The 23,060-nt window shown below is 43.2% G+C and overlaps 1 protein-coding gene across 3 annotated transcripts in view; it reads right to left on the bottom strand.

Annotated features, from left to right (window-relative positions):
* Nucleotides 1-23,060, bottom strand: part of WDFY4 (WDFY family member 4) — a 279,441-nt gene that overhangs the window by 207,996 nt on the left and 48,385 nt on the right. For all 3 annotated transcript variants that reach the window (XM_047702650.1, XM_047702652.1, XM_047702651.1), the window contains exons 12-13: nt 21,138-21,718; nt 1,538-1,631 (exon numbers count right to left, since the gene is read on the bottom strand). In XM_047702650.1, coding sequence (XP_047558606.1) covers nt 1,538-1,631; nt 21,138-21,718 — 675 coding nt within the window. The remainder of the gene's footprint in view (nt 1-1,537; nt 1,632-21,137; nt 21,719-23,060) is intronic.

Raw genomic sequence — 23,060 nt, 5'->3', positions numbered from 1 at the left:
CCTAGAACATATCACTTCATTTTTAGGTCCTGGACAAAGCCCAGCTGAGCCCGCAACCCCGGTCCCTCATTCCTCCTGCAGAAGCCACAACTGCGCAAAGGGAAGACCAGGAGACCTGCCACCAGGTAGGACCACATTTAATACCAGGTCCGCCAACTGAGAATCCTTCCAAGTCATTTAAATTATCTAAGCCTCTGTTTCCCCACTGGTAAAAACAGAGACAAATAATACTCCCAAGAAAACGGCAATGAGGACAAACCATGAAAAGGTCCAGCACCATACCTGGTTGCTCAGTCCAGTTCGTACCCTCTCCTCTGCACTCTTTAGAGCATGGATTCTCCAGGTTTTCCTCAACAAGAACTGCCTTGTTCTGTTACTCAATCCTTTCATCCTGCTGTGGAGCCCCTCATTCTGTGAGGACAGGAACTTGGGTGGTTTTGTTTTGGGGGTTTCTTTTCTCTCCCTCTTCCCACCCCCTGGACCTCATCTCGGGGTCCCGTGAGTTTGTCTCTCCTCTCTCTTCACACTTGCCCAGACACCACCCTAGCTGAGCCACCATCGATGTGGTCCTGCAGACATGGATTTCGAACTTTTGTCCCCATTCCTAGGCCATTCCCCATGCAATAAACAGAGAGAGTTTTTGATATAAAAACCTGATAGAGTCATCCTCTCCTCCTTTGCAAGGCTTCTTGCTACCCTAGGGATAAAACTCCATCCATAAGCAGGGCTCCAGCCATCCTGCGCCTGCCCCATCTGGCACATTTCCCACTCTCCCCCTCTGCTCCCACCCCAGCCGCCTGCAGCAGGCTCCTTCCTGGCTGGTTAATTGCTACTCATCTTTCAGGGCCCTGGTTGAATGTCACCATCTAGGAGATGGCTTCCCTGACCTCCACCCCTTCCTCTAAATTAGATTTAATCAGGTCTTCCCCCACCTCCATTCCCATTATTCTTTCTCAGCATCTTATTTTTCCCTATTATTATCACTTGTCACAATCTGTCATTGCATATTCATTTGTGGGCTTATTTATTCAGTCTGTCTGCACTGGCACCATCTCTTGGTCCCTGTGAGAGACACAGGATCCAGGGACAGTGTCCATCTTGTTAGCCCGGCATGTCCTATACAGAGTACCGAGCCATGATCACAGCCAGCACCCACAGGATGGATGACTACCAGGGGCGGTGGGGAGGACTTCCAGCCCCACCAATGCCCAGTGCTGTCCTCTGTACCCAGGGCTGGCCTCATGAAGGCAGAATCATTTCAGCTAGTTTGTGTTTGGCTGTGGATTTTAGTAGGGTCACTTCACCAGCAGAAATGACCTGTTTCGAATGGCCTTGGAGGGAAGGGCAGCAGAACTCAATCAAGGGTCATGGACACACTGACTCTACCCTGCAGGAGGAGCTTCACGTTGGGGGAGGGAGGGGGCTCCGCTAATGCAAGGTACTGAGGGCAAAGGCAAAGAAGAAGAAATCTGGCCAGAAGGAGCTTAAATGAGTCATCATGTGAGAAAGACAAATACGTGTGTTCATCCACAAGTACCTGGGGGTGGTCTGCGTGGTACAACCGAGGCAGCAGTCTCACCATGATGCACAGGACCCCAGGGTGCATGATCACAGCGTCCCCTTCATCCACCCTGCAGAGAGAGGGCAAGCAGGATATCAGCTTTGAGTTTTCTAGTCTCTTCTGTTTTTCACAAACCTTTCTGAATCTTTCTCTGACAGGCCACAAGACACATCCTTATTCTACCACGTATGATCTATATAACTTTGAACTAATTAATCTGAGCCTAATTTTCCCCAGCTGTATGTGGAACCCATAATACCATACTTCTCTCAGAGAGACATAGAATAATGCTTTTGGGCCCCAGGACACAGTGGCTGGCTCATAGTCGATATTCAATGGAAGTAAGTCGCCTGGTCCTCTCCCCTTCCCTCCAGGCATAAAGGAGATAGACAGGCTCTCCGTTTATGTTAAACACGTACACACAAGCATTTCTGAGTCCCTTCAAGGTGTGTAGGCATACTCAACTCTGCCCTACCCCCTGAATGCAACTCAAAACTCACATAGAACAAATAAGCAGTTCTCTGATGACTCTGAAAAGTAAATGGTAGCAGAGAAGGAAACCAAACCCACAGCACCATTCAACTGCATTGAATTTCCTGGGGTGTCCCCCTCCAGAATTCCTGGGTATGGGCTCAGAGGGCATCTGAAAACAGAAATGTGCACATGTACAGACAAGGACAGAGTGACAAGAAAACATCTCTGTTTCTGGGCTGAGGAACAGAAAAGTAGGCTCCTACAGGTCACAGAGCATGGAGGACAGGCCCTGAGATTTTCTTTGTTAAGTTCCTTCGTTCTTTCTCAGTCAGACTCCAGACAACCTCATAGCAGTAGCAGCAGCCAGACAGGTGTCTGAGTATCTAGGAAAGACAAATCCTTCTCTCTAACTAGAAGAACTATGGTTCTAAGAGTGTAGGCAAAATCTCCATCGCTCTTGTCTCTCTATTTCCTTCCCCTGCTTGGCACCAGAAACAGATGCAGTGGTAGGAGGTACATGGTAAAGCAGGAAAACTAAAGCCTCAGCTTCCTAGACAGAGGAGAAGGAAGAGACTCCTGGTAGACATGAAGTGTTGGGGAGACATGAAGAGGAGGAGGCTTAAGAAAGTCAGACTTTGTATCAACCTCTGGCCTCAATTCTGAGTTGCACGTGTGAATGTGACCCTTAACCACATTCCTAAGGCTTTGAGAACTGAACTCAAGGGTAAAGACCACCCATGACTGGCTACTGCACGGGGCAAATATAGGGTAGATCAAACCTCAACTGCCAAGTCTGTGAAGCCAAACTAATAAAGAAACATGGTCCACAGAAAGGTGCGTAAGAACTTTTCAGGCTAAACCTAACCTGGTTGCTTGCCTGGTGAAGCAAAACAATCAGCATTCTCCAGATGTCAACAAAAGCCAGAGTTCATAACATTCAAAATATCCAGGACACAATTTTATATTACTTAGAATAGAACAAAGCAGGGAAATATCAATACCTCACACAGAAAAAGATAATCAACAGATGACAAGCCTGAGATGACCCAGATGTTGAAACTATCAGAGAAAAATTTTATTTTTTTTAATCAGGCAAAGACTTTAAATCCACTGTTTATATACCACACTCTAAGGAATAAGGGTGAATATTATTGAAATGGATGAAAAACAAAGAAGTCTCAGTAAAGAAATGGGAGCAATAAAAAAGAACCAAATGGAAATTTAAGAACTGAAAATACAATAACAAATTTTAAAAGCTCACTAAGTGCAAACAATAAGAAAATGAGATGAGAGAGAGTCCATGAATTTAAGGACAGATCAATAGAAATTGCCCAGTCTGAACAACAAACAGGAAAAAGATTTTTTAAAGTGTAAGAAATCCTCTAGGAGAACACAGGCAGTAACCTCTTCGACATCGGCCACAGCAACCTCCTTCACAACATGTCCCCAGAGGCAAAGGAAACAAATGCTAAGATTCTCAACAAGATCCTAGCTAACAGGATCCAACAGTATATTAAAAAGATTTATCCACCATGACCAGGTGGGATTTGTCCATGGGATGCAAAGGTGGTTCAACATTCGCAAATTAATGTAATAGAACAAATCAAAAAGAGAAGAGAGAAGAACCACATGGTTCCCCCTAATGGATGCAGAAAAAGCATTTGACAAGATACAGCAACCATTCCTGATTAAAACAATTCAAAGTATAGGGATAGAGGGAACATTCCTCAACTTCATAAAATCTATCTATGAAAAACCCACAGTGAATGTCATCCTCAATGGGGAAAAGCTGACAGCCTTCCCTTTGACATCAGGAACACGACAAGGATGCCCACTCTCGCCACTCTTGTTCAACATAGTATTAGAAGTCCTAGCAACAGCAATCACACAACAAAGAGAAATAAAAGGTATTCGAATTGGCAATGAAGAAGTCAAACTCTCTCTCTTCACAGATGACATGATACTTTATATGGAAAATCCAAAACACTCCACCCCCAAACTACTAGAACACATACAGCAATTCAGTAATGTTGCAGGATATAAAATAAATGTACAGAAATCAGTTGCTTTCTTATACACTAACAATGAAACTATAGAAAGGAAAATGAGAGAATTGATTCCGTTTACTATAGCACCAAGAACCATAAGATACCTGGAAAGAGGTAAAGGATCTGTACTGGAGGAACTACAGAACACTCATAAAAGAAAATGAAGAAGACCCCCCAAAATGGAAAACCATTCCATGCTCGTGGATCAGAAGAATAAACATTGTTAAAATGTCTATACTGCCTAGAGCAATCTATACTTCCAATGGCATCCCAATCAAAATTCCACCAGCATTTTTCAAATAGCTGGAACAAACAATCTTAAAGTTTGTACAGAACCAGAAGAGACCCTAAATTGCTAAGGAAATGTTGAAAAAGAAAAACAAAAAAAAAAACAAAAAACTGGGGGCATCACATTGCCTGATTTCAAGCTTTACTACAAAGCTGTGATCACCAAGACAGCATGGTACTGGCATAAAAACAGACACATAGACCAGTGGAACAGAGTAGAGAGCCCAGATATGGACCCTCAACTCTATGGTCAAATAATATTCAACAAAACAGGAAAAAATATACAGTGGAAAAAAGAGAGTCTCTTCAACAAACAGTGCTAGGAAAATTGGACAGCTATGTGTAGAAGAACGAAACTCGACCATTCTCTTATACCATACACAAAGATAAACTTGAAATGAATAAATGACCTCAAAGTGAGGCAGGAATCTATCAAAATCCTAGAGGAGAACATAGGCAGTAACCTCTTCTTCGGCCACAGCAACTTCTTTCAAGATATATCTCCAAAGGCAAAGGAAACAAAAGTGAAAATGAACTTTTGGGTCTTCATCAAGCTCAAAAGCTTCTGCACAGCAAAGGAAACAGTCAACAAAACAAGGAGGAAACCCACAGAATGGGAGAAGATATTCGCAAATGACACTACAGACAAAGGGTTGGTATACAAGATCTATAAAGAAGTCCTCAAACTCAACACACACAAAAGAGATAATCATGTCAAAAATGGGCAGAAGACATGAACAGACACTTCTCTAAAGAAGACATACAAATGGCTAACAAACACATGAAAAAATGTTCATCATCATTAGCCATCTGGGAGATTCAAATCAAAACCACACTGAGATACCACATTACACCAGTTAGAATGGCCAAAATTAACAATACAGTAAACAACATGTGTTGGAAAGGATGTGGAGAAAGGGGAGGGGAACCCTCTTACACTGTTGGTAGGAATGCAAGTTGCTGCAGCCACTTTGGAAAACAGTGTGGAGATTCCTTAAGAAATTAAAAATAGGGGGCACCTGGGTGGCTCAGTGGGTTAAGCCTCTGCCTTCAGCTTAGGTCATGATCTCGGGGTCCTGGGATCGAGTCCCACATCGGGCTCTCTGCTCTGCAGGGAGCCTGCTTCCTCCTCTCTCTCTCTCTCTCTGCTTGCCTCTCTGCCCACTTGTGATCTCTCTCTGTCAAATAAATAAAATCTTGAAAAAAAAATTAAAAATAGAGCTTCCCTATGACCCTGCAATTGCACTATTGGGTTTTACCCCAAAGATACAGATGTGATGAAAAGAAGGGCTATCTGTACCCCCAATGTTCATAGCAGCAACGGCCCCCCAGGCGCCCCTCTTATTATGGCTTTTGAGATCGCTGACTGTGCAGCGGCCATGCAGCCTAGTGCAGACCTAGTCCCCGCTCTGCTGCAGGATGGCCACCCTAGCGTGTCCCTAACATGTCTCCCAGACAGTAGTGGCATGGCTCTTCCTTCATTTATTTATTTGACAGAGAGAGATCACAAGTAGGCAGAGAGGCAGGCAGAGAGAGAGGAAGGGAAGCAGGCTTCCCGCTGAGCAGCGAGCCCGATGCGGGACTCGATCCTAGGACTCCGGGACCATGACCCGAGCTGAAGGCAGCGGCTTAACCCACTGAGCCACCCAGGTGCCCCACGGCTCTTCCTTCAGAAGGCTGCTCCTACCTGTGCCTCTCTGGCTCACCCCTGGGCTCAGTTGGTTAAGCGGCTGCCTTCAGCTCAGATCAGGTCGAGTTTCGTTCTTCTACACATAGCTGTCCAATTTTCCTAGCACTGTTTGTTGAAGAGACTCTCTTTTTTCCACTGTATATTTTTTCCTGTTTTGTTGAATATTATTTGACCATAGAGTTGAGGGTCCATATCTGGGCTCTCTACTCTGTTCCACTGGTCTATGTGTCTGTTTTTATGCCAGTACCATGCTGTCTTGGTGATCACAGCTTTGTAGTAAAGCTTGAAATCAGGCAATGTGATGCCCCCAGTTTTTTGGTTTTTTTTTTGTTTTTCTTTTTCAACATTTCCTTAGCAATTTAGGGTCTCTTCTGGTTCTGTACAAACTTTAAGATTGTTTGTTCCAGCTCTTTGAAAAATGCTAGTGGAATTTTGATTGGGATGCCATTGGAAGTATAGATTGCTCTAGGCAGTATAGACATTTTAACAATGTTTATTCTTCTGATCCACGAGCATGGAATGGTTTTCCATTTTGGGGGGTCTTCTTCATTTTCTTTTATGGTAGGAATGCAAGTTGCTGCAGCCACTTTGGAAAACAGTGTGGAGATTCCTTAAGAAATTAAAAATAGGGGGCACCTGGGTGGCTCAGTGGGTTAAGCCTCTGCCTTCAGCTTAGGTCATGATCTCGGGGTCCTGGGATCGAGTCCCACATCGGGCTCTCTGCTCTGCAGGGAGCCTGCTTCCTCCTCTCTCTCTCTCTCTCTGCTTGCCTCTCTGCCCACTTGTGATCTCTGTCAAATAAATAAAATCTTGAAAAAAAAATTAAAAATAGAGCTTCCCTATGACCCTGCAATTGCACTATTGGGTTTTACCCCAAAGATACAGATGTGATGAAAAGAAGGGCTATCTGTACCCCCAATGTTCATAGCAGCAACGGCCCTTCAATAGACAAATGGATAAAGAAGATATGGTCCATGTATACAATAGAGCATTATGCCTCCATCAGAAAGGATAAATACCCAACTTTTGTATCAACATGGACGGGACTGGAAAAGATTATGCAGAGTGAAATAAGTCAAGCAGAGAGAGTCAATTATCATATGGTGTCACTTACTTGTGGAGCATAAGGAATAATACGGAGGACATGGGGAGACAGAGAGGAGAAGTGAGTTGGGGGAAATCAGAAGGGGAGATGAACCATGAGAGACTGTGGACTCTGAGAAACAAACTAAGGGTTTTGGAGGGGAGGGGGTGGGGGGTTGGGTGAGTCTGGTGGTGGGAATTATGGAGGGCACGTATTGCATGGAGCACTGGATGTGGTGCATAAACAATGAATTCTGGAGCACTGAAAAGAAATTTAAAATCAAAATGAAAAAAAAAAAAAGATGCCCAGCACCTGGGGCCAGGTTGTTTAAGTTTAATGTGCTTAAAAATACAAGAGAAGCTTTAAAAAATAAATAAATAAATAAAGAAAGAAAGAAAGAAAGAAAGAAAGAAAGAAAGAAAGAAAAGGAACCTAAACTCCAACCCCAGTGACTATGATTCAGGAAATCTGGTTTATGAGATTGTATTTTAGCACTTTCACAACTGATTCTGATGCGGGCAGGTAGGCTATAGGCCATACTGGGAGAAGCGTTGCTTTGAGGTGTGGATCCCAAGAGCAGGAATGAGGGTAGGGGTTCTGAATGCCAAGGAGGGTGGACAGATAGTGGTAACCCACATGACCTAGTGATCCTGAACGGCTCAATCTATCTTGCAAAAGACCTGTGCATGTAACTGAAAGTTATAATCCAAAAGTTATAATCCAAGATTATATACATGATTATCTATATCTCTCAAGGCCTAGAGCTGAGGACAGGGGAAGAGGAGTGCTTGGTTGAGTTTTACAATGTAAGAGTGATGTCATTTCATTCAAAGAATCCAGAGGCCTGTGGGGATATCGGAACCAGTGGGACCACATCACATCACACAGAGCCTGAGTTTAGCTATCCCCATCTCCCCACCCTGTGACCACGGAAGCGGCACATGGTAAGGCATGGTGCTCGGATCCATCCCTGTATTTGTCCTGCTTAGCTGTGGAAGTCAGACTATCCCTCATCCAGACGATAGCCAAATTCTCTGGGCAGGCTCAAGCTACTCTATCTCTTCTTACAAAGGTCAGTGGATTCCTGAGTGATTCACTGGAAAATTAAAAGGAATACAATCTCATTTTGGCAGTCTGCATGGGCTACCCAAGACAACCACCACCTTCTCCCAAACCAGATCTTCCACCAGGGCTTCCCTATCAGGGCCTGCACCAGCCCCTCCTCCCCCACACTCATCCCATTGGCTACCAAGGCCAGACAGTATGTCCTAAATAGGTCTCAAAAGGTTCTCCCGTTGGGGCACCTGGGTGGCTCAGTAGGTTAAAGCCTCTGCCTTCAGCTCGGGTCATGATCCCAGAGTCCTGGGATCGAGCCCCATAACGGCCTCTCTGCTCAGTGGGGAGTCTGCTTCCCTCCCACCCCCCTGCCTGCCTCTTTGCCTACTTGTAATCTCTGTCTCTGTCAAATAAATAGAATCTTTAAAAAAAAAAAAAAAAAAAAAAAAAAAAGGTTCTCCCGTGAGCAACCTGTTGTCTGGATGCCAGTCATCGCCATCACTCCGGGGGAGAGACCCCCAGTTCCTGCCTTCCTCCCCCTCCTCATTCTCATTTCTATCCATCTTTCTCCCTCCACACACACACACACACTCTCTCTCTCTCTCTCTCTCACACACACACACACTCATACACAAAACCACAATCACACATTCACACACATACACACACATCAGAGTGGCCTCTGCAACTTGTCTGCCTGCTCCCCCACGAAATACCATCCCCCACCCTGCCAGCCTGTGGGTCATTCATGTCTGGACCCCCTTCCAGGCTCACATCTCAGCACTGCCTTCAGGTGTGCGGCTCTAAATCCATCATCCCCGCCAAGGCCTTGGGCTTTCCTCACTCAGTGTGACTGCTGTGGGGTCTGTATTTCAGGCTTGGGAATGCCTTTTCCAAACCCTCCCATTCCAGGCACCTGTCTCTCTCATCCTGGCTTAGCTCAGGGATCGTCTCACCCAGGAAGGCCCCACGGAACCCCTCTCCCAGGCTGTGTCAGGTGCGCTGCTCCATTCCCCCTTATTTTCTGGGGCTGCCCTGGGTGGCATCCACCAGTGGTATAATGATCCGCTCACACTTCTGATTCTCCCACACCCAGCTGTAGGGCTAGGGCAGGGGGTCATTTGTCCCTTCCCCCAAGTACTCACCAGTGCCTGGCTCCAAGCTCTTGGCACCAGTCGGGCATTCCCTGAGTGCTTACTGAAATTCTGGACTCGCATTCTCCAAGATGGGCTTCGAGACCAGCTTCCTGCTCAGCAAGCAGCCTGCTGCTCCCTCTGCCCCACCCCTCAATACGCGTGCGCATGTGCTCTCTCACACTCTCTCGCTCTGTCACTCTCTCTCTCAAATAAAGAAATAAAATCTTAGGGGGCACCTGGGTGGCTCGGTGGGTTAAAGCCTCTGCCTTCGGCTCAGGTCATGATCCCAGGGTCCTGGGATCGAGCCCCGCATCAGGCTCTCTGCTCAGTGGGGAGCCTGCTTCCTCCTCTCTCTCTCTCTCTCCCTGCCTCTCTGCCTACTTGTGATCTCTGTCAAGTGGATGAACAAAATCTTTAAAAAAAAAAAAAAAGAAAGAAAAAAAAAATAAAATCTTAAAAAAAAAAAAAAAAAAGAGCCACAAGAAACCATAGTCCTCGCTATGGCACCAAATCCTGTATATCCTGTTTTTTTTCCCCCAAACATACATACCTATGATAAAGTTTAATTTATAAATTGGGCACAGTAAGAGATCAATAGCAACTAATAATAGAAAAATTCTAATAATACGCGGTAATAAAAGTTATGTCCAAATATCTTCTTGTGCCTTACACACCCCTCCTGTGGCGACGGAAGTGATAAAATACCTAGAGACAGAGTCACGTGGATGACACAGGCATGGGACTCCGCATCAGGCTACTCTTGGCCTGCCTACGATTCCTCAGAAGGAGGATCACCTGCTTCCAGACCGTGGCTGGCTGCCAGAAGTGAAACTGCCGAAAATGAAACATCAGCTGCGGGTCAAGGCTGACTAGTGCATGGCGGTTTAAGAGAAAGCTCCCTGCAAAGCCACAGTTCCACAGGAGGGACGACAGGCTTTGGGCAGATGCTTCCTGCTCAGCTGGGTTCTCACACCTGAGATGCAGAGCCAACGCCTAATGTACTCACATGTGCACAAGCACAAGTTCCCCCATAATGTCTGCATGGGCACACGCCACTCATTCAATTCCTGGTCATCCAGAGAAGCATGGAAAAGCAAGCCTGGTTTGAATGGCAGGTGTGACAGAGCAAGACCCCTTTGGGAGGGGACAGCTCAGGGGAGTTACCAGGGAAAAAGCCAGGCCACCCTCCAAGGCCACCTAAGATCCAGATCCAACACTGCCCCAGGCATTGAATCTTGGAGAATGGGGTGCTGATGTCAAGGAGGACTGAGTGAGGGCTAGCATCAGAGGGACACCCTCCAAATGCTTCCATCCCAGGGCCCCAGGCCTCAGAGAGAGCTGCAAAAAGTCAGGCCCTCATGCAGCCTGGTCTGCAGAGCTTCTGACTCCAGCAAACCCCTAGACTATCCTAGAAGCATGGGTATATAGAAATATTTGGGCCACAACTACTGTGAAAAAGGCAAAAGGTTCACATACTTCAACTTCACAGTTTGCCAAGTATTCTCGCTGGGTCTTTTGAATTGAGAGCATATATTATATACATCAGAAAGTAAAATCTTACTGGGTTTTCGATGTCATGATATTTACTGAGTGACTATTAATTCCAGATGAATAGCAGCAGAGGAGGACAAAGGACTGGTTAGGGCTCTGGTCATCCCCTGCCACCTTGTCTTTGCCTGGTGCACACTGCCTTCTTGGGCAGCATGTCCCCTTACAGATGTGCATTATAGCCACAACTTGGGTTCAAAGTCTAAGTCATTGATAGTGTCCCTTTTGTTGATATAATGAGCGGAAGTCCGCCCATGAGGCTCAGCAGAGGCCAGGAGAGGTCGAAGCCTAGGCAGGAACCAAGTCCTCTGACAGCCAACAGAGTCTTGCACATTACACATGTATTTGGGCAATTCCATAATATATAACTTCCATTTTGTAAGCAATGTTACTTAAATCATCGTTGTTACATGAATTAAACCAACTAATGCTTGTGAAAAGCTGAGCACAGCATCTGGCACACAAGTACCTGGGAGACAGCAGCTATGGTCATGATGACCAGCACCGTTATCATCTCCAACCCCCACCTCGTGGCAGCCCTCAAAGTGGATACTTTTATTACCACTGCCTTCAACTCAGGAAATTGAAGCTCACAGAGATAAAGCAATAGGCCCAAGGAACATGGCCATGAAGGCATAGAGCATTTGGTCTGAGTCCAAGGCCCACAGCCTCTGCCCCTCCTCCCTGGAGAGCAAGGCCCACTTTGCACAGACCGTGCTGAGCCAAGGCACTTGTCCAAGAAGATGCCAAGAGTTCATGGTGGGCAGGGATGAGCAACCTGTCCCCCATTCTCAGCCCACTGCCCTGCCTTTATCCCCCAGATTCTCTCATGAGAGGCTAGGGTTTCACTTATTCTCTAACCATTAGGAAAGGTCAAGGGTGATGTATCTTTTTTAATGAGGAAAAAATTGCTCTATTTATGAAATCTGACTCTTATACATTTAAAAATTACTCATCATAAAACTAAGGTGACATCTAACACAGGATTAGTCGGTAAAGAATGTGGGTTGATGCCATCCATAGGTTAGAGACCAACTTTAAACTGTAAGCTATTGTGTCAGAACATTTGGAAAATCATTGCCATTATTGTGGGAGTTTCCAGAAGAAGCAGGAAGAACACATACCCACAGAAACACACACACACACACACACACAGGTTTTGGAAATAGACCTGGGATTATAATCTGATTCTATTGCTTAATTACTAAATGTGTGACTTTGGCCATTTATCCTTTCTTAGCTTTGGTTTCTTTATTAGTAAAGTTCTAAGATTGGAAGGGAACTAAATGAATAGAAGTGTTTAGAGCTTAGCCCCCAGAGACATTTGAAAAATGACTATGGCTTCTCATCACTCAAAACCACTTACTAATGCCTTCTGGTGCCGACAACTATTTCCCTGCTCTCTAACAGTTGGTAAAATAAGGTTCAATGCTGAGATACCAAATTGACCTCCATGCTCTCCAGGTGGCCAGGGTAGAGGCCTCCTCAAGGACACCCTTCCCCAGAACAGAGAGATCAGGGAGCCTCAGAAAGGGAATTCTCCCCAAGACAAAGCAAGAAGAGAAGGACCTGGAATCTGGTCAAGGCCATCTCATAAGGTGCCGCTGTGGTACCACTGCAGTGAGAGATGTCATGACCTTGAGAAACAAGAACAAAGCAGGAGGCATCATGCTCCCTGATTTCAAGAGATATTACAAAGAGTAATCAAAATAGTATGGCATTGGCATAAGTTACATAGATTAATGGAACAGAATAGAGAGATCAGATCAACCCACATACATGTTGTCAATTAATTTACGACAAAGGAGCCAAGACGATGCAGTGAGGAAAGGACAGTCTTTTCAATGAATGCTGTTGAGAAAAAACTAGACAGCCACATACAAAAGGATGAAACTGGACCATTGCCTTACACATACACAGAAATTAACCCAAAATGGATTAAAGACTTGCTGTGAACATAAAACCTGAAACCATAAAGCTGCTAAAAGAAAACAGATGGTAAGTTCCTTGATATTGGTCTTGGCAATGATTTTATGGATTTGACACAAAAAGCAAAAACAACAAAAGCAAAAATGAGCCAGTAGAACTAATATTAAATTTAAAAACTTCTGTACAGCAAAACAAACCATCAGTGAAACAAAAAGGGAACTTACAGAATGAGAGAAAATGTTTTTCAAATTGTATATATGATAAAGGGTCAATACCCAAAATATATAGAGTTCATACAACTCAATACTAAAAAAAAAAAAAAAAAATCCAATCAAAAATGGGCAGAACGGGTTGCCTGGATGGCTCAGTTGCTTAAGCAACTGCCTTTGGCTCAGATCATGATCCCAGGGTCCTGGGATCAAGCCCCGCATTGGGCTCCTTGCTCAGCTAGAAGCCTGCTTCTCCTTCTCCCTCTGCCTTCTGCTCTCCCTGCTTGTGTTCTCTCTCTCTGTATGTCAAATAAATCAATAAAATCTTTTTTAAAAAATGGGCAGAACATCCAAAGAGATGTTTCAAAGAAGATATATAGGTGATGAAAAAGTGCTTTACATCACTAATCATTAAAGACATGCAAATCAATACCACAATGAGACACCACCTCAACACCTGTTAGGATGGTTATCATCAAAAAGACAAGAAATAACAAGTGTTGGTGAGGAACACTCATGTGCTACTGGTGGGAATGTAAATGGGTGCAGCCATTATGGAAAACAATATGAAGATATATCAAAAAATTAAAAATAGAGCTACCATATGATCCAGCAATTCTACTTCTGGATATTTACCCGAAGAAAGTGAAAACACCAACTTAAAAAGATACATGTACCCCTATGTTTATTGCAGCATTCTTTACCATAGCCAGGGTACAGAAACAACCTAAGTGACTGTTAATGAATGAATGGATGAAGATGTGGTACAAATACATAGTGGAATATTACTCAGCCATAAAAAAGAAGGAAATCTTGTCATTTGTGACAACGTGGATGGACCTTGAGGGCATTATGCTAAGTGAAATACTTAGAGAAAGACAAATACCATATGATCTCACTTACATGTAAAATCTAAAAACAAAAAAAGAGTTTATAGATACAGAGAATACACAGAGGGTTGCCAGAAGCAAGGCTTAGAGGGTTGGCAAAATAAGTGAAGGCAGTCAAAAGGTACAAATTTCCAGTTTTAAAATAAATAAGTCATGGGAACATAAGGTACAACTACAGTTGTGACTACAGTTAGTATTACTATATTGCATATTTGACTATAGTTGGTGGTGACCACCAGTTAATGGTGGTGACTACAGTTAATATTACTATATTGTATATTTGAAAGTTGCAAGGAGAATAAAACTTAAAAGCACTTATCACAAGAAAAAAAATTGTAACTAGTGTGGTGATGGATGCTAATTACTAGACTTACTGTGGTGGTCATTTCCCAATATATACAATACTGAGGGGTGCCTGGGTGACTTAGTTGGTTGAGCATTCTCCAAGTCTTGGTTTCTGCTCAGGTCATGACCTCAAGGCTTGTGAGCTCAAGCCCCACATCGAGCTCTACACTCAGTGAGAAGTCTGCTTGAGATTCTCCCCCTCTGCCCCTCAGCCCACTCAAGCATTCTCTCTCTATCTCTCATATAGTCTTTAAAATATTTATATACACAAATATTGAATAACTATGTTTTATACCTGAAAGTAATATAATATTATATGTCAATTATACCTCAACAAAAAATATGTGAATATGAATACATGCCTTATTTGTTGGATTAGCTAAAATTAGATTTAGATTAGATTGATCATGGCCCAAAATTAATATTAGGCAACAGTAATATATACATTGGAAATGTAAGTGTACATTTAAGAGTTGAATTAAATTTACATATTACACATGGAACACATATATATTGGAAAGAGGATGAAGATAAATAGCAATGGTAAACAGAGTAAAGGATTAAACATTATGAGGAGGACTGTTAAATTATTTTAGTGCAATCACTAAAAGACTAATAGAGAGTATAAGATCCAAGTTAGTCAATGGGAAAAATTAAATTAAAAAATTAAAATTCCAATAATTCAAAAGAAGACAAGGAAAAAAATCAAAAGAAAAAGGGGGACCATGACAAATACAAAATAGTGAAGTAAAAATCGTTCCAAACATATTAGTAATTATAAAAATGTAAACAAAGCACATGCTTCCATAACCAAAAAATACCACACTGGGTTAAATTACAAAATAAAGCAAAAACAAAACCAACTCTTTAGCATTGACAAAAGAAACACCTAAAACATTAGGACCCAGAAAGCTTGAAACAATAGAATTTTTTTTTTTTTTAATTCCAGGCACATTCTAACCAAAAGAAGGCTGGCATAGCCTTTTTATGGATACACAAAACTGTTTTTATGGCAAAATATATTACTGGGGATAAAGAGGGTCACCATAGAAGGTGAAAATTTCTGATTCCATGAGATGATGTAAAAATTGTCAAGATGTGTGATTCCAATATCCTCAGATGTAAGGCAAAAATGACCAGAAATTGGCAAATCTATCACTACGATGAAAAATATCTAACACCTCTTTGGTTAGGTTTATTCCCAGGTGTCTTATGGTTCTTGGTGCTATAGTAAATGGAATCAATTCTCTAATTTCCCTTTCTATATTTTCATTGTTAGTGTATAAGAAGGCCACTGATTTCTGTACATTGACTTCGTATCCTGCCACATTGCTGAATTGTTGTATGAGTTCTAGTAGTTTGGGGGTGGAGTCTTTTGGGTTTTCCATATAAAGAATCATGTCATCTGCAAAGAGAGAGAGTTTGACTTCTTCATTGCCAATATTGGATGCCTTTTATTTCTCTTTGTTGTCTGATTGCTGTTGCTAGGACTTCTAATACTATGTTGAACAAGAGTGGTGAGAGTGGGCATCCTTGTCGTGTTCCTGATCTCAACGGGAAGGCTGCAAGCTTTTTCCCATTGAGGATGATACTTGCTGTGGGTCTTTCATGGATAGATTTGATGAAGTTCAGGAATATTCCCTCTATCCCTATACTTTGAAGCGTTTTAATCAGGAATGGATGCTGGATTTTGTCAAATGCTTTTTCTGCATCAATGGAGAGGACCATGTGGTTCTTCTCTCTTTTCTTATTGATTTGTTCTATCACACTGAATGATTTGCGAATGTTGAACCATCCTTGTAGCCCAGGAATGAATCCCACCTGGTCATGGTGGATAATCTTTTTAATGTGCTGCTGGATCCTGTTTGCTAGGATCTTCTTAAGAATCTTAGCATCCATATTCATCAGTGATATTGGTCTGAAATTCTCCTTTTGGTAGGGTCTTTGTCTGGTTTGGGGATCAAGGTAATGCTGGCTTCATAGAAAGAGTCTGGAAGTTTTCCTTCTGCTTCAATTTTTTGAAACAGCTTCAGGAGAATAGGTGTTATTTCTTCTTTGAAAGTTTGGTAGAATTCCCCAGGGAATCCATCAGGTCCTGGGCTCTTGTTTTTTGGGAGGTTTTGATCACTGCTTCAATCTCATTACTAGATATCAGTCTATTCAGGTTGTCAATTTCTTCCTGGTTCAATTTTGGGAGTTTATAGTTTTCCAGGAATGCATCCATTTCATCTAGGTTGCTTAGCTTATTGGCATATAACTGTTGATAATAACTTCTGATGATTGTTTCTACTTCCTTGGTGTTAGTTGTGATCTCTCCCTTTTCATTCATAATTTTATGAATTTGGGCTTTCTCTCTTTTCTTTTGGATTAGTGTGGCCAATGGTTTATTGATCTTATTGATTCTTTCAGAAAACCAGCTTCTAGTTTCATTGATATGTTCTACTGTATCTCTGGTTTCTACCTCATTGATCTCTGCTCTAATCTTGATGTACAGAAATCAGTGGCTTTCTTATACACTAACAATGAAAATACAGAAAGGGAAATTAGAGAATCGATTCCATTTACTATAGCACCAAGAACCATAAGATACCTGGGAATAAACCTAACCAAAGAGGTAAAGGATCTGTACTCAAGGAACTATAGAACGCTCATGAAAGAAATTGAAGAAGACACAAAAAGATGGAAGACCATTCCATGCTCTTGGATCAGAAGAATAAACATTGTTAAAATGTCTATACTGCCTAGAGCAATCTATACTTTTAATGCCATTCTGATCAAAATTCCACCAGTATTTTTCAAAGAGCTGGAGCAAATAATCCAGAAATTTGTATGGAACCAGAAGAGACCCCGTATCACTAAGGAAATGTTGAAAAACAAAAATAAAACTGGAGGCATCACGTTACCTGATTTCAAGCTTTACTACAAAGCTGTGATCACTAAGATAGCATGGTACTGACATAAAAACAGACACATAGACCAGTGGAACAGAGTAGAGAGCCCAGATATGGACCCTCAACTCTATGGTCAAATAATCTTTGACAAAACAGGAAAAAATATACAGTGGAAAAAAGAGAGTCTCTTCAATAAATGGTGCTGGGAAAACTGGACAGCTATATGTAGAAGAATGAAACTCAACCATTCTCTTATACCGTACATAAAGATAAACTCGAAATGAATAAATGACCTCAAAGTGAGGCAGGAATCTATCAAAATCCTAGAGGAGAACATAGGCAGTAACCTCTTCTTCGGCCACAGCAACTTCTTTCAAGATATATCTCCAAAGGCAAAGGAAACAAAAGCCAAAATAAACTTTTGTGACTTCATCAAAATCAAAAGCTTCTGCACAGCAAAGGAAACAGTCAAGAATACAAAGAGGCAACCCACGGAATGGGAGAAGATATTTGCAAATGACAGTACAGATAAAAGGTTGATATCCAGGATCTATAAAGAAGTCCTCAAACTCAACACACACAAAACAGATAATCATATCAAAAAATGGGCAGAAGATATGAACAGACACTTCTCCAATGAAGACATACAAATGGCTATCAGATACATGAAAAAATGTTCATCATCACTAGCCATCAGGGAGATTCAAATTAAAACCACATTGAGATATCACCTTACACCAGTTAGAATGGCCAAAATTAGCAAGATAGGAAACAACATGTGTTGGGGGGGATGTGGAGAAAGGGGAACCCTCTTACACTGTTGGTGGGAATGCAAGTTGGTGCAGCCACTTTGGAGAACACCGTGGAGATTCCTCAAGAAATTAAAAATAGAGCTTCCCTATGACCCTGCAATTGCACTACTGGATATTTACCCCAAAGATACAGATGTAGTGAAAAGAAGGGCCATCTGTACCCCAATGTTCATAGCAGCAATGGCCACGGTCGCCAAACTGTGGAAAGAACCAAGATGCCCTTCAACGGACGAATGGATAAGGAAGATGTGGTCCATATACACTATGGAGTATTATGCCTCCATCAGAAAGGATGAATCCCCAACTTTTGTATCAACATGGACGGGACTGGAAGAGATTATGCTGAGTGAAATAAGTCAAGCAGAGAGAGTCAATTATCATATGGTTTCACTTATTTGTGGAGCATAACAAATAGCATGGAGGACAAGGGGAGATGGAGAGGAGAAGGGAGTTGAGGGAAATTGGAAGGGGAGGTGAACCATGAGAGACTATGAACTCTGAAAAACAATCTGAGGGTTTTGAAGGGGCGGGGGGTGGGAGGTTGGGGGATCCAGGTGGTGAGTATTGGAGAGGGCACGGATTGCATGGAGCACTGGGTGCGGTGCTAAAACAATGAATACTGTTACGCTGAAAATAAAAATTAAAATTAAAAAAAATTTTTAAAAATATATCTAACACAGTTTAGTAACTGATGTATCAAGCAGATTAAATAATCTGAAAATTTGAAGAAGACAATAGATGAATTTGATGTAAACAACAGAAATAGAACACTGAGTGTTACAACTGGAAAATATGCATTCTTTTCAAGCACCCATGGAACACTTATGAAGATTAGTCACATGGAAGGCCACAAGGTCAAGTTCAACTAATTTCAGAGCACTGCCATCATACAGCCCACCTTCTCTCATGATGATAAAATTAGAACTCAACAACAATGAAAGATGACCAAAAATACTCTGTAACTTTGGAAATTCATAATTCAAATAAGACTCAAGAATCAAACTACAAGTCAGAAAGGAAATTAAAATATTTAGGACTAAATAATATCGAAAGTGCAACATAATGAAAGTTGCATGATACAGCTCGAGTAAAGTGACAGAAATTTGCATTTAAAAAGTCTCCTAATCGGGGCGCCTGGGTGGCTCAGTGGGTTAAGCTGCTGCCTTCGGCTCAGGTCATGATCTCAGAGTCCTGGGATCGAGCCCCACATCGGGCTCTCTGCTCAGCAGGGAGCCTGCTTCCTCCTCTCTCTCTGCCTGCCTCTCTGCCTGCTTGTGATCTCTCTGTCGAATAAATAAATAAAATCTTTAAAAAAAAAAAAAAAGTCTCCTAATCAATTAAATTAAAGAGAAGAATACCAGAATGAACCCAAAGAAAGTAGAGGACATAATAAGAACAACCAAATGAAAACAGAAATAGAAAGTGTACGTATGAGAGATAGGAAAAGCTGGAAGTTGGCCCCTGAGACACACTGATAAATAAAAATCTGTCAAAAATGCTGGGGTGTTGGGGTGCAGGGGAGAGAAAAGCAGCAAATGATGTCAGGAGCAAAAAGTTAAAAGGATATTGGGAACAGCCTTATTTATGCCAGCCAGGAAATTGGAACTCAGAATGGGAAAATGAACTTGAAAAATTACTGAGAATGATTCAAGAAGAAATATAAGTTTATTCTCACAAAAATAAATCTTCTTACAAGGAAACATGGGGCTTATGAGGTTTTTACTGGCAAATTCTGTCACAAAGCTAAGGAATAGGAACAGTGATCTTTATTTACATAACTCTTCCAGAGAATAGAAGAGACAACACTGCCCGACTGGCTTTAGGCGGCTACCATAAACTCGATAGTGAAAATAGTCAAGAAAAGAGTGTGAAAGGCCAATCTTTCTCATGAACAAAAGTCCTTTTCAAAAAAATCAGCAAATCAAAGGCAGCAATAAATACTTCATGAGCAAGTTGGTGTCTGTGCAAATGCAAGGTTAGAAAACCAATTAATTTAGCAGATTAGCTGGAGAAACAAGAACAATGATATGATTATCTAAGTGGTTGGAGATTTGGCATTCGTCCCCCTCACCAACAACCCCCAGCACTGCTGTATGGCCAATCCAACATCTTTGGATAAATGGGTACAACGTCTCTCAGAAGGGAGTCCCATGGCAGCAAACGTCAGACAGTATGGAGAGGTAGAAAGCAAGATAGTTTATTGCAATATTAATTTGTGTTTTGTCATTGCTATCTAAGGAGAATAAAAAAGATAACCCACCCTTTGGGGCACCTGGGTGGCTCAGCGGGTTAAAGCCCCTGCCATCGGCTCAGTTCATGATCCCAGAGTCCTGGGATCAAGCCCCACATTGGGCTCTCTGCTCAGCAGGGAGCCTGCTTCCTCCTCTCTCTTTGCCTGCTTCTCTGCCTACTTGTGATCTCTTTTAAATAAATAAATAAATAAAATCTTAAAAAGAAAAAAAAAAACGATAACCCACTATTGCTGTTATGTTCTTTCATTTTCTTCCCCTGCAATTCCAAAGGAAGGAGCAGTGTTCTTTGTGCTCAATCGCTTTAATGGAAGTCTGTTTTGCAGGAATGAAAGTAAAGCGTTGTCTACAAAAGTTTGGGCTCATGGAGGAGATGGGCCTGAGAGGTAAGCAGAGATGACTGTCTTTGTTACGAGAAGTGGAAGCAGCCAGAAAGAACAGGAGAAAAGGTTACTGTGGTTATCCTGCAAGTCAAATGACCTCATCTCTGGCAGAGCAGAGTCACGGGTGGGGCAAAGGCTGCCCAGGACAGCAGGGTGGCTGGGCACAGGCACCAAGCCTCCCCAGAGCAGCAGCAAAGATGGTGATGGAGAAAGTGAGCTTATCGGCAGAGTTCTGCCCTTGGCTTCCAAGATCTGAGAAGCCCCCCAGTTCTTGTAGAACTCAAAAGCATCCTCTAACCACATATTGACTCAGATTGGTTCTCTGCCAGCTCCCACAGTAGAGGAGATTAGAGTCAAAGTTAACTTGATTGAAAGGGAAGAAAGACACGTGACATTTGTGCACCCTCCCACACACCCCCCACCACCGCCCCAGTTTGTAGGTCTAGGCTTCCGGCCTACTACACATGCACAGGGTATTGGGGAGAAAACGGGAGAGAGAAAGGCACTCGTGACACAATTACAGAAGCAGGCGGCAAAGCTCTACCTCTCCTCCATGTCTGGCCACTGCTTGAAGTTGCCTTGGGCATCCCTGCCAGCTTCTTCCTTCTGGGCATTCACAGCTGGGTCCTGCCCAGCCCTTGGGGACTCCTTCAGGTCTCTGCACAGGTGAAGGGTGCCACTGGCCATGCTGTCCAGAAAGCTGAGGATCTGGAGGCAGCTCTGTATCTTGGGTGGGAATGGGCTCCTAGAGGTAAAGGCCGCACTCAGCAAATCAGCAAATGGCCTGGCTTTTGTGTCCGCCCCGGAGTGCCGAGGGGCTCCCTCTTCCTCCTGGGCTCCGAAACAGCCCAGCAAACAGAGGTCTTCAGCCAACTTCTCAAAAAGCCCATTCCTCTTGAAGAAGTCACCATTGACGGGGTCCAGGTGCAATGCCGCGGACAAGACACAAAGGGTGTGCAGGACCAGGTCCAGGGTCTGGCTGGGGGACACCATCGCCCACGTCTGCAGCGGGGGCTCCTGGAGCGACCCCTCCAGGTCAGAGAGCAGCGACAAGAGTCCATTGAAGCCACTGGACACTCTGAAAGCAGCACGGCCTTTGGGGGTCTCCAGGATCCTGAGGAGAGACTGAAACACCAACAGGATAAAAATGAGGAAAGCCCAGGAGGCAGCTTGTTAAGGCCGAGCTCCCTTACACCACTGCCAAGGCCTTGCGTGTGCTCTTCCCTGGTCAAGTTGTGGGAGCAGCGGGCTACCTGAGAGTGATTCTGAAATCATGTGTACCTTGTTCCTCTTCCTTTTAGTTAGGTTTCCCCTCAGTGCCTCCTTTCAAATGAATGCTGCCAAGGCCTATGCTCAGGGTTTGCACTGGTTTCCTGTCCTGGGTCTTAACTTCGATGCATCTCCCTCCAGGAAGTGTCCTTTGACCGCTGAATTGTACTGCCCCCAGGTCAAGGGCTCACACAGCCCCCTGTCCGTTGTTGAACCAGACTCTCTTCACACTGCCATGAAGTGACTTGGAAATTGTCTCAGCCCTCCACTAGACTGAAGCTCCATGAAATCAGGCAACTCCGTGCCATGGAATGTAGCACACACTTCATAAATGTTTGCTGAATGAGTGGGATGAGCCATCCCTTTTACTGCAAAGACTCGCAGTGAAATCGCCATAAGGTAGCTTATCATTATTTGTCTCCCTTTCTATGCAAACATGAGTGCCTCTGTTAAAGGAAGAAAGATGGGAAAGTGAATCTGCTTGATATCTAGTGTGAAAATATGAAGGAATCAAGGTAGAGGAGAGAAACATTTAATGGAAGGAAGCATAACTCTTTATGCTTAGAGCACGTGTGAATTTTAGGCTATCATGACATTCATGGCAGAATCTGCCTTCTCCAGATCACTGAGCTATTCCTAGACAAACTTTTGTTTCCTTCTAAAATCAAACATTTATTGAGCACTTACAATGTGCCATTCATTGAGGACAGTGTGTGGTGTACATTAGGTATTCGACAAATGTTTTGGAGGGAGGGAAGGGGGCAGGAGATAAGGAAGGAAGGAAGGAAGGAAAGGAGAGAAGGAAGGAAGGAAGGAAGGAAGGAAGGAAGGAAGGAAGAAAAGAAGGAAGGAAGGAAGGAAGGAAAGAAGGAAAATATATGGCCTAACTACTTCTGAATCTGGCTCAAAACCCAGGGAAATTTGATTTTATAGGCAGGTCCTCAAAAGAAGCATGTAGACTGTTAAAGCAGGTTCTCCAGAAGGGTGATGCTTAGTGAGTATGAAGTTCAACCCCGCATCTCCCCACTAGCCACTGGAGCAACACTAAGCCTTCAAGACAAGCAAGGCCTTTCTCCATGTTGACAGCACCATAGCAGCAGCAGCCTGTCCCTACACACCACCATGCAACTTGGGGCCAGGACAAGCCACACACAGATCTGCTACATCTGTGCCTGCCTTATATGAGCAACTCACTCCC

The sequence above is a fragment of the Lutra lutra genome, chromosome 14 (assembly GCF_902655055.1).
Source record: "Lutra lutra chromosome 14, mLutLut1.2, whole genome shotgun sequence".
Classification (NCBI taxonomy): Eukaryota; Metazoa; Chordata; class Mammalia; order Carnivora; family Mustelidae; genus Lutra; species Lutra lutra.
Note: the sequence above shows the minus strand (reverse complement) of the source record. Positions and strands in the feature narration are given on the sequence as shown.